The sequence below is a fragment of the Colletes latitarsis genome, chromosome 7 (assembly GCF_051014445.1).
Source record: "Colletes latitarsis isolate SP2378_abdomen chromosome 7, iyColLati1, whole genome shotgun sequence".
NCBI lineage: Eukaryota > Metazoa > Arthropoda > Insecta > Hymenoptera > Colletidae > Colletes > Colletes latitarsis.
The window spans coordinates 15,029,889-15,042,461 of record NC_135140.1 but is presented as its reverse complement, the minus strand read 5'-3'; the positions used below and the strand labels follow the sequence as shown (position 1 = coordinate 15,042,461).

The window sequence follows — 12,573 nt, the reverse complement described above, 5'->3', positions numbered from 1 at the left end:
CTATCTGACAGAACAAAAATTGAGAGCTACATTTCAAATATCACTTTAAGTGATATTGATATACTGTTCTGCATTAATTCTTACGTTGCTTATGCATTTCATCCTGTGCTCTGTTCGAATTATGTATAATTATAAGCTGACAAAGAGTACCAATTACACTAATGGGAATAAAACGATAAAACGTTCACATGCATTAATTTCGTTTAATAATTGAATACGAGGCGATATAGAGTTACTCAAGCGTATAGTGGATAAATGATGCACGGCAATTTTTACATCTTCGGAACGGTGGCGTCGATGTCGATTCTCTTAAGTAGATACGAAATAATTCAGTAATCGGAAGAACACCCTGCCACAAAGTACGTCCACTAATGGGGAATGAAAATTCATTGGGAATAAAGTAGTTTCGCTCCCGCGTAAGAGGACTACACATTCGGTGCGTTAGTCTCATATTGCATTCGATAGCTTGCGCCAGTATGGACGTGAGGACGTTTGAGGAGCAATATTTCCGTATTAACAAATTCTTTGGGCAAATAATCGGAATATGGCCTGGTCAAAGTAAACTTTCGAGAAAAGTGGCAATATTCACTATGTATACCGTTATAATAACAGCCGTCGTTGTACAGGTACAAGGGGTATTCGTTAATTTACAAAGTGTCGCGGACAATTGAGTGAATTACCAGATTTGTCGTTGAATTGTAGATAACAAATATATCAAACAACTACACGTTCAAAAACTTAACAGATCAACTTCCATACGTGCTGCTGGGTGTAAGTATGTGTGTAAAGTATTCCAACTACGTCATCAATTCCACTAAGGTCAGGTAACGACAGAATTTTTTACATTATTTCAACAATATTACGAATCATCCTTAAAATCATAGTTAAAGGATCTTCTGCATAGTATTATACACGATTGGCAAGTTGAAAGGTCACAAGTGGAGGTGGCAATTTTGGAAATATATTCACGAAAAGCAATAGGGTTGTCGTTAATATACGCAGGTGACGAAATATTTTTATAAATATTCTATATTAATTAACGCAACAATCTTACGTACGATATACAGATGCGTTTCATCGTTTCTCCATTAATGGCGTTAGTAATAGGCGGGACAACTATTTTTTAGCCCCTTTTTGTTACGATCATTCTCTCTAAGTACAATCTATCGCTTTTCAGTGACTATATGTTTCACGACGTTGATGTTCGCCATTTTGCCGGCTACGCCGCGCATTCTGGATATTTTTCTACCTCTAAACGAATCGCGAGACCGTGTGCTCATATTCCCAGCATACTATTACGTGGATCAGGATAAATATTATTATTTTATAACCGCTCACGAGATAATGGGTGCGACGGCAATCGCGTTAATATTTAGTGGCTGCGATGTGAACTTGGTTTGGTTTGTACAGCATGCTTGCGCCTTATTGGCTATAAATTGGTGAGTAATTCATTTTATAACAAATGAATCAAACGACGTTAATTATTTTAGTATCGTTCGCTATACAACGCTCTTTGTTTCATTTTTTGAGGCACAAATAAAAAGAACTTTACTGTTCCTGGCTCTTGTAAAACTGTTCAACACATAAGTTGAAGTTTTATTGAAGAAAATTTGTATTCGACGCAAACAGTTTGCAAATTAAAGTTCCAACAGCTTTTGTTCATTGCATTTTTTTACTTTAATAGAAACAATTAGCGAGATATCGTACTTTTCATAGTCAACGTCCTGCACGTTCCTCCTCCTAGCAAGAATTTCGTGGTACCGTATCGCTTAGATCTTAAGTCCAGCTACCCTTAAGATACACTCTATCTTTCATAATAATTGTTAGTGTAAGACAATCCATGTTTTAACGAATGCAATATCGTCAGAGGTTTCACAGATAGTTCCCCATGTATGAGTGGAATTATACATGTAAACTATGTGTTTATTGTTGCATTGTGCATGTCAATGGCTTACAATGCACGTGTTGTAAGTAACTATGTCCATTTTTAGTGTTTCTGAGAGAAACAAGTTTTGAGATTCGATAATACTTTAAAACTGAATAACGAAAAACGAAAATGACTGCAGGTATCGTTTTCAAAGCGCATTGGACGAGAAATGCACTTACAATGAGGAGAGCGGACGTGCAGTAAAGGCTAAAGATTACGTGAATGTATGCAACTCTATTAAAGATCATGAAAAAGCATTCGAGTGAGTGTCATTGCATACAATATCTGTCTCTTTGATTTTAGATAAAAAATAGTTTGGCAGAACGTTTATAAAGTTATTGAAATTGAGTCCCATTGATAAGACAACGAGTCCATTAACAAACAGCCATTATTTCTGTGTTACAATATATGATTAATGTCTACTAAACTGATGAAACTTTGTAAACATCCGTCTATGTGCCCGATGCCTTGTCTACTTGACTACTTTATAAAAATTTATATTTTATATATAAAACCCTGGGAAAAATTTTGATGGGAGATTCTAGAGACCAAAATAAGACGAAAATCAAGAATACCAATTTGTTGATCGAGGCTTCGTTAAAAAATTATTAACGTTTAAAGTTCCTCCTGTAGCACACGCGTTTGTTGGCAGATTGCCGTCCTACAGGCGGAACTTGAAACGTTAATAACTTTTTAACGAAGCCTCGATCAACAAATTGGTATTCTTGATTTTCGTCTTATTTTGGTCTCTAGAATCTCCCATCAAAATTTTTCCCAGGGATGGCCGAACACCCTGTATAATTACTTGCTAAATATTATATGTTGCTTTTTATAACATCGGAACAGATATATACAGAAAATTGCAGCTTGTCACGAGACACTTCTCGTCATCATCGTACTACTAATTATATTAACTTTGACGGTTACACTTCTAAAAGCAAGTATTTGATCGATCTAAACGTACAGTGGTAAGCATATAAATAGAGTAACAATTTTGTCAGTATTGTGATATTTTGGACAAACATAATTCTTTCCTTTGGCTCAAGAAGAATAAAAAATGCCAAATGACTGGTACAACGATTTTAGACCAGTTCATTACCCGATTCATTAAAATTTCAATAGCAACTTTAGACCAATGTATTATACTTGAAAAAAAATTTCTCCCTATTTATATACTCGCCACTGTACGTATGTACTTTAACGATTTGTATCGCAATGTAATTTAATCTTCTATCTAATTCTCCAAGGTAGCAGACGTGGAAATGACTCTCCAATACTTGACGTTTTGTATATTCATGGTAGCCCAAGTAATTCATGTTCTTTTCTTCTGCTTGATGGGACAGTGGATTACCGACGCGACTGAAGAAAGCTATGACAAGATGTGAGGAAAACATTTATATATAACATTAACGCACATCGATAGCCCACGCATATTCCGTTGGAACAGACGCCATATTGTTTTACGATGTATCTTCCAACTTAGACGCTCCTTTGTAACTCATGTTATACAAATTAAAAATAAATGAAACTGAGGTTTTCAATTTTCAAGTAATTTCGACACGATTATCGTAGTTTCTTCGTTAATTTTCCTACTGTTTCTTCTTTTGTTCATTCTTGCAGCGGTGCTCCGATACGTAGCGTCGTTTGCTTCCACGTAGAGCTCTGAATCTTATTTATTAAAGAGATGGGAAAAGTGATGCACTCCTCCTACAGCTTATTTATAGATATTGATATGTTTCTGTCTTCCTACTCATGATGCTTTAGTAAGCATTTTTAATCATCCATAATACATCTTGGTTTTCATTGCGAAATTATGTAATTGTTGCAATACGTTATTTTCAAGTGATTATGATAAAATGCACCATATTCTCATAGATACGAATCGTACTGGCATAACGGTTCGACAAGGACACAATTATTGTACATAATGGTATTGCGAAGAAGTCTGATGCCTCCAGGAATAAAAGCTGGAGGATTACTTCTGATGAACTTAAATACCTTTGTACAGGTAAACTCTCTGTTCCCATAGAATATCTAGAAACATTTTAAAACTCTTGTATGAGTAACCAATTTCTTTTCAGCTGCTAAAAGCATCCTTTTCTTATTACACGGTATTGCAGACCCATGATGCAAGATGAACTGCTTTAAATGTAGAAGATCCAATAATTTTGATTACATACAGTTGATATTATTTATTACATATGTACATGAACATAATGTCCACTTAAAATTATTAATTTAATAACCTGCTTCTATCTTGTATAATAAACTAGTACTTATTTGCTTTGATTTCGTATATGATTAAAGATAAATAAATCTTGTCAGAAATATCTACTCTTTATGCCTGGTGATGATATTACAAGTGCTACACATTGATATTACCTGACTGACATGGTATTCGAGAATCAGCCGATTTAGTTTTTTATTTCTTAAATCTCTTATTTTTGTAAAATTTTCTCCACGAATTGTTAATAAACTATTAAATGTTATAATTTGTAATCGTTAATCACCGCGGAACGCAATTACAACTGGTAAAAAACGTTATGAGACTCGTCAGAATCGTCTCTTCGAAAAGTTCTCCACTAAATAATTAAATTTTCTTAAAAAAGTTATGTCGTCTAGGTTATGTACTTTATTTCTAGAAAGATCTCTTATCGCTTGATACATATACATACAAACGAAAGCTGACACGTTAAAGTTTTAAGTCTTTTTCCATCTAAGTACAGTAGTGCCCACTTAAGTGACCGCACTTTTGCCCACTTAATTGTCCGCGGTTATCTCCACCAATTGGAAGCCAAGCGGCTTCAAACATCGAGCATGTCGAGCATAACTTGACGACGGTCGTTATCAATACATTTTATGTATGATTTCGGGTGTCAGCTATCACACTCTCACTTATCCTCTTTCTTTATCTCCGTTGAATTCTGAGAAGTAATCGTCCCGAGAGCGGACAGTTAAGTGGACACTATTGTAAATTATATTCAGATTATGTTCAGATTCAGTTCTACAAAAAATACGCTACCCTACACGCATGATCTTCACTGTTGGATCCTAAAACTTATGAAAGTTAACCGTTTATTACTGTAATTGTTAATTATTAATTACATTACATTTTGTTTAACACTGTTCCTAATGCGACTGCTATTACACCAAAATCTTTTGAGCGTCGAGCGTAACGATAACGAAGGAACTGTTTAGTGGAAATAAGTGGGACACGAAGACACATCCGAACGCTCTGAGTGTCGAACAAAGACTGACTTTCCAGGCCGAGCGCAACATGGCCGCTTCCCCCACTCTCGCAACTAGAGTGAGAGGGAAGACCACAGTCCCTACAATAGGATCTGATACCATGTCCTCTGGCGGTTCGTGCAAGAGATATCACTGCAGGACCACGTGATAACAATTGCACAACCGTCGTTACATCATGTTCATATTCAAATAAATTTGTATCAAATAGAGAACATAACCTATTTTAACAAAGCACCGTTGAAATATATAAGTTGCAGGATTCATAAAGGTTACCAGATGATGACGGTTAAACACGTGGCATACATCACAATGAAGTAAGAATTATAATCTTCGATGCCCAAAAAGCTGTCATGCTTTAAATCAGACTTTATAATCTATTTCGAGTCATATGCAATGCGTTAATCGTTTATTTATATCACTACTGTGCTGCATTTCCAGCTGACTGGCCGTTGTGTACAAAGCTGTATCACCGCAAGCACGAAATATAAAATGTTACATTAAATTTAAACTGTCAATAAAAACAAGTTTGTAAAATCATGGACGAAATCTGGTTTCATCTATCAAATCAATTTGAAGCACTTCAGGTAATTCCACGTTTCCGAAAATTGTAAAATAGTTCCTTTTTTTTATGTTTACACGATTTATGTAATGAGCATACACTTTTTTTATATAATGAATCTATCATTATGCTATAAAATCAAAATAATAAATTTGTACTCTATTTTGTCAAAATAACTTACATGCTTCTAATCATTATTATTATTATTAAAATGTAATAAATATAATAAATTTCATTTTTGTCTATCCTTTAAACTGTTTATAAACAATTAACAATTTGCACATAAGTTTTAGACTAATATAGTATCTATACTTTAATTTTATTATTACTTTTTCTAATAATATTATACAAAATTTACAGATTTAATCTACATCAAAATATAAAAGGACAATCTAAAGTACAAATAACATAATTATTATATTTATCTGTATATATCTATATCTATATCTATATTATATTATTTTTAATTATATTACAAACATTAAACATTACAATACATATGTGATATAACATAAATATATAATACAAATTTGTAAAACACTACCAAATGAAGCTACTTGTCAAAGAATTAGTATAGTATGTGATAAATTTTTTGGGAAAGGTTCAAACATCAGTAGTTGTACAACAAGGGCAACAATGGATCACAACATTGTTAACACATGTACATCAATTTTTTCATGAATTAAACAACAACCAATTCGTGCAAGATGCAGAAGATATCATGCAACATGTACTTACTTGGTTTCAAACAGTTTGGGAACAACTACAGTTTCAGTATTATAACTCACATTTTAATATCAAAACATTTTATCGACAAATGAGAAATGAATTTAATAATGAAGGTATTGCTGTAACTAAAAAAATATAGTAAGTTCTCAACTTATGCAATTAATTCGATCTGGAGCTTTTTTTTATAAAATAATTACTGTACAAGTCGAATTGTAAAAAAAAAACTATATATAATATATAAATACATACATAGAACATAAATGGAGAGCAACTAGGTATTTTACAAATTTGCATAACTTGAGGACTCACTGTATCAAGGTTATTTGTTATATGAATATTGAAAATCAGCAATGAACTATAATTTCTTTTTTTCAGTCTCAAAAAGAGAAGTAGGGTTTTGTCTAGCAGGTATAGCTATAGGTACTGTGATTGGTTATTGCATAAGAATTAACTGGGGGTATGGCTCTCATCATATGCATTCTATAAGAGCTATTATATGCCATCACTATATTGGTATTGAGGTATTGTATATAATAGGATTGAGTTATCTTAAAAAAAAGTACTTATATTAAGACATTAATTTTTACTTCAATACCTTCATCACTAATAATACTTGTATGCATACAAGCCAAAGAACAGTTACAAGTAACGTGAAAGTGCCTACATACCATGTTTTTTACTCATTTAAAATAGAATTTGTTAACAGTTTAATATCTGCTCGTTTTAGCCATTGTTCAATTCTAAGAATAGTTTTCCCAGCTTCTGTATCTGAAAAGACAATACTACATCAATGGCTTTTAGTCTGTAGAAATGAAAATTTATTGTTACAATATTAAAGTAGACAATCACGCGTAAAATTCTTGTATAAGTACTTTTTAATGTTTAACTTAAGTAATATATGTTCAATATAGTGTATCTTAATAACTTATATTGTATATATACACACATGATACAGGGAGTGTCCATGATACATGATGCAGAAATGCCTATGATTAAAAAATCTAATGAACTATTGATACAAGTTAAAGCAGCCTCCATTAATATTGTTGACACAAAAATTTGTTATGGCTACTCCAAAACTTATAGAAGACTTCTTAATTCTGGAGTATGATACTTTGAAACTTGTTTTATTTTAAGATTCACGTTAATATGCATTATTAATCAACTTTATCTGTTTATTCTTAGAAACATAGAGAACTCCCAGTAATATTAGGCAGAGATTGCACAGGGAAAGTGATAGGTATAGGACAAAGTGTTATTAATTTTGATATTGGAGATGAAGTATTATTAGCTGTACCTTCATGGGCTCCTGGCACAATGGCAGAATACATAGTTGTCCCAGAAACTTATGTTGTTAAACGACCGAAGTATCATAATTTTGAGGCATGTGCCAGCCTTCCCTATAATGGATGCTTAGCTTGGGATGCCTTAATTAATAGGTCTACAATTCAAGAAGGCAATGCAAAAGGAAAAAGGTACAAATAATATAAATATTATTCATGTAAAAGTTGTTTGTCATATTAAAAATCAATAAAAATAACAGAATGGTCGACATATAATTCAAATCTGGAATGGAAAAGCTTTTTAACATCGAAAAATTGCATGTCGTTTCTCGTTTAAATAATAATATTATATTTAATTGTTTTAACCTTACTTTGGACAAAATAAAATTTTTTATTAGCCCACTAACAGCAGAATAGTTCAAACTAATCACGTTCCGCGGTCAACCAGTACATACTGTGGCCAAAAATTGATGTAGAATTATTGAAAAACGATTTTTAAATGATATCATTATGTAAACTATGCTTATGTAAGTCATTGTTTTTTTCCCTCTGACATAATTTTAAATGGATACATATTATTATCTGTATGCAAAAACCAAATTTAATTTAATTTTGTACAGAATACTAGTATGTGGTGGAAATACTCCAGTTGGTTGTATTTTAATACAATTAGTTAAATTGTGGGGTGGACAAGTAGACATAATATGCAAACCAAATGTAATTCCTATAGCAAAAGCATTAGGAGCCAATGAAATTATAACTTTAAATGGCTCAAGCCTCGAAAAACAGTTACTACTTTACGACAAGTATGTGTGATACTGAAACGATTCCAGAAAGTTGCATGATAAATTTTTCTTAAATCGTTAATTATAAATTAAACGATAAGAAATTACGTTCTTTTAGATACGATGTTATTTTTTATACTGGCGGTCAACCAATCGATGAACATATACTAAAACAACGCTTAGTACCTTATGGTTCCTATATATCTACACTTCCCGAACAGTTAACCTCCGATTCGTTAGGTTTTCTACTCGGAAGCATATTTGCTGGTTATGTACGAATAAAACTGCTCATACAGGTATATAAAATTTTGTACAGTGCTCCGCTGGCTTGAAGTCCCGCGGGACGGTACAGGGGCAAGAGGAGTCGGACTGCCCATCTTTCTATCTTGCTAGGTGGGAATAGGTGTTGTATCCCTTCTACTTTTCTCGCATTCCTGCCACGGGACTTCAAGTCAGCGGTGAACTATACATGTACAGTAGTGCCCACTTAAATGACCGCATTTTTGCCCACTTAAATGTCCGCAGTTATTTCTACCAATTCTTGGAAGCCAGCTATTTTATCTCACTCGTACTTATCCTTTTAACCATGTCCACTTAATCGACCGCGGACACTTAAGTAGGTACTACTGTAATTTGACTTTGAACTATTACTAATTAATTGCTCGTGTTGCAGTATATATTTGGATTTAATGTAAGTCAATGGAAAGATGGTTCTAAGCTTAATGCAATATACTTGCAAGCATTATGCGACTTAGTCGATGCTCAACAATTACAAATAGTTGTGGATAAAATATATGGACCTTGTCAAATTGAACAAGCATTGAATCGTATATTAGATCCTGATGCTATTGGTAGTATTATAATAACATTTCAGTGACAAATAAATGTTATAAGAAAAAAAGTTGTTTGGACTTATTGTACATAATAGTCTTCTACATAAAATCATAAATACAAAAATAAGTTCTGTGGTACTAAAATCAAGACTGAACAACTATTATAATAAAAACATCATAATTGCACATTTTCTATGATTATCATTGTTATATACTGTTTATACGTATAAATGAAGTGAGTTCGTGTAAAGAAGAACTATGAATTACAAAATGTGACAAATATTGTTTAATATACATATACAAAATGAGAAATATCGATAAATCTGTACCTATGATATTTTATGAAATAAATATACAAATGTGTAAATATGTATGTCATTATTCACAACGATTTTACCCAAATATAACAAACCTCCAGTATTACTTTTATAACAAATTATTTTGGTTTTCTTCCACGTGGTTTTCCTGTTGCACCTTTCTTAGCTTTTTTAACTGTTCCAACTTTTTCTTCAGTCTGTTTTCCAACACGGTACAGACATTAGAATTAAAAAAAAAAAAAAAAAAAAAACAAGAAAAAAAAGAGATAATATAACTTTAAAAACAGTTATTATTGAATTTACTTACCTTACGTTTAATAGGATTTGAATTTGGTAAAACCTTAAAGAATGTATCTAATCTACCTTGAGTAGAAGTATTTCGTGCTTTAAATAACTTTTTTGCTCCGTTTCTTACTCTTTCCTCGTTGAATTGCTTATCACCGCATAAGAACGCAACTAAACCTTCTTCGTCGGGTTCTGTCCATTTTAACTTAAATAATTGTAAATACAGACAAATCAAATTTTTTTATCGGATTTCATTTTCTACCGAAGTGTTCTAATATTAATATAAATCACTGTACGTAATTCATATTTCCTTACATCAATTTCGTTAGGATCCATCACCTCGGGCTTTTGAAATAATACTCGAGCTTGCTTATAATTCCAATCCTCTGGTATCGGGAATTTTTTTAGATCTATATTTTCTATGATCTTCTCGAGCGATCTATGTGTTTTAATTAACTCAATGGCTCTTTTTGGCCCAACACCTTTAATACTGCTCGTATAATCACAACCCAACATTATACAAAGATCAATAAACTGGAAGTTATCAGAAATTTAAACAAATCATATATCAATAAATAACCGAGGCAAAAGTATCGCGGCTGGAACACGATAGGCTTACATACTTCGTCATGATTTAGTTCAAGATCTTCTAATACTTTATCAAAATGAAACTCTTGTACAGGCATTTTCCTGCTTTCGCTGAAAGTTAATCGCCGTAGCAATACATTGCATCCGAACGTAAGCGCATCCATATCTTCAGTGGCGGTTGCAAAAACCTTACCAGCCTTTACTAAAGCAGAGCACTGAGCCTCGGCTTCGCACGGTGCCTTAAAAAAGTATGCATGCGTAATCCCTCAACAACGAGCTCTGTGTCGCGCGCGGGCGTAATTTAAGTTTGTTTACTCTGCCTTAAAATTAATTTAAAAAATAATACTGCTTAATTACTAGGGATGTGCAGGCTCAGACCATCAGGAAAACAATGGATTTGGACAAAGCTCAATACAGTAGTGCCCACTTAAGTGACCACGCTCAGAACCGGTCGCGGTCAATTATGTGGGCATGGTTACTTCTCAGAATTCAACGGAGATAAGGAAAGAGGATAAGTGCGAGTGAGATACAATAGCTGACACTCGAAATCATATATACAATGTATCTTCTAAGAATTGGTGGGGATAACCGCGGACATTTAAGTGAGCAAAAATGTGGTCATTTAAGTGGGCACTACTGTACATCTCTGCCCAAATTTGCTAATTTCTTAATGGCTTGAACCCAAATTTCAGGATTCTTGGACAAGCCTATTAATTACTGCTGTACAATAAGTTACTTTGATTCTAACTGGTATCAGTACATTCTGTAAACTGTGCTAAAAAATTATATTTCTATTTTTTTACTTACATCAACGTAAGGAATACCCATTAACTGCAGCAACTGTTTAACTTCTTCCGCATGTTCTTTTGTAACTTTTACCAACCGCCTGTTAAACTTTTCCATGTCCTCAACATTTCCTGAGAAAATATAACAGAAAAAAACTTAAAAATGATACAAATGTGTTAACAAATGAAAACATATCACTATCTAAACTTACCAGCTTCTTGTGCAGCTTGTAAAAGTTTTTGTGCTTCGTCTCTCTTTTCAGCACGTTTAGCTAATTCACCGCCTTTCAAGTTTGGAGGTTTCCCATCGAATACATATACAGGTTTTACTCCGTTTTCTACCAGGCGTATCGTTCGATAAAACGTGCCCATTAAGTGACTATAATTGAAAGGAACATCAGTGTGAAATGTTATACCTTTAAAGTATGGGACTTTAAATATAAATTAAAATACACTGTGAAAAACGCACCTTGTTGTTTCACCGTCCACTGTTGTTAACTGAGCACCTTCGCTTCGTACGGCGATAAGAAATTGATACAAACACATAGATGCATCTATGGCTACTTTACGACCTGCAATAAAATATAAAAACGTTAAGAATTCCCATTATAATAAAGTTAATTAATTCACAGTAAATTCTTCAAAAAATGTATATAATCCGCTTTGATAATAATTTGGTAAGATAATAAAAAGCGTACCGAAATAATGCTTCAATTCTCGTTCCTTAATAGCATGCGGTGCTATATCAGCTATTAGTTTTGATAAACCTAAGATACCCATGACGTTAACTAACAATTAATTAAATTATAATCACCGAAATGACGAGAACAAGATCGCATAAACTACTAGGATTCGCGCCAATATTATTCACGATTATGACGCCGCATCCCACCGGATTTGTTATACTATATGTTATTGCCGGGCTTTTGAAATCACTATTCTACGTTTGATTCAACTTCATGGAAGTAAAACCACAGTTCATAAACTGTACTAGAACTATGTAACTACGAGAGTATGTAACGAGATATTATATCCCTATTATAACAGTGAACTATTTACAAATGTCGTAAATGTTGGGAACCTTCAATAGGAACTAACCTAAAATCTATTGATTGGTGGAATGTGACGTCGCTAGCGTTAGTCCACCAATCAGTATTAAAATACTACTATGGAAATAATGATACTAGGGAAAACAACTGCCTATTTAACGGTAATTAGTTATATATTTTTGCA

At 33.1% G+C, this 12,573-nt stretch overlaps 3 protein-coding genes across 4 annotated transcripts; 2 read left to right on the top strand and 1 right to left on the bottom strand.

The window, feature by feature from the left end:
- The first annotated feature begins 457 nt into the window (after window positions 1-457).
- Window positions 458-3,956, top strand: LOC143343530 (uncharacterized). Its single transcript, XM_076768508.1, has 7 exons — window positions 458-626; window positions 703-819; window positions 885-1,002; window positions 1,178-1,439; window positions 2,067-2,151; window positions 3,175-3,308; window positions 3,803-3,956. The coding sequence occupies exons 1-7, from the start codon at window positions 477-479 to the stop codon at window positions 3,954-3,956; spliced, it is 1,020 nt and encodes a 339-aa protein (XP_076624623.1). The 5' UTR covers window positions 458-476.
- A 249-nt stretch (window positions 3,957-4,205) lies between these two features.
- Window positions 4,206-9,712, top strand: LOC143343426 (NAD(P)H oxidoreductase RTN4IP1, mitochondrial). The gene is made up of 9 exons (XM_076768317.1): window positions 4,206-5,490; window positions 5,615-5,760; window positions 6,337-6,577; window positions 6,840-6,985; window positions 7,420-7,569; window positions 7,650-7,939; window positions 8,368-8,553; window positions 8,651-8,828; window positions 9,206-9,712. Exons 2-9 carry the CDS (start codon window positions 5,713-5,715, stop codon window positions 9,407-9,409), a joined length of 1,443 nt encoding a protein of 480 aa, XP_076624432.1. The 5' UTR covers window positions 4,206-5,490; window positions 5,615-5,712; the 3' UTR covers window positions 9,410-9,712.
- Window positions 6,980-12,285, bottom strand: Fen1 (Flap structure-specific endonuclease 1). Of its 2 annotated transcripts, XM_076768319.1 has the most exons (9): window positions 12,039-12,285; window positions 11,810-11,912; window positions 11,553-11,719; window positions 11,363-11,472; window positions 10,591-10,794; window positions 10,283-10,501; window positions 9,990-10,172; window positions 9,778-9,879; window positions 6,980-7,232 (listed from the first exon to the last, which is right to left on the bottom strand). In XM_076768319.1, exons 1-8 carry the CDS (start codon window positions 12,118-12,120, stop codon window positions 9,802-9,804), a joined length of 1,146 nt encoding a protein of 381 aa, XP_076624434.1. In that variant the 5' UTR covers window positions 12,121-12,285; the 3' UTR covers window positions 6,980-7,232; window positions 9,778-9,801. The 2 variants fall into 2 exon arrangements, with proteins under 2 accessions (XP_076624434.1, XP_076624433.1); XM_076768318.1 differs by lacking the exon at window positions 6,980-7,232 and having other exon boundaries at window positions 9,629-9,879.
- Window positions 12,286-12,573: the final 288 nt, after the last annotated feature.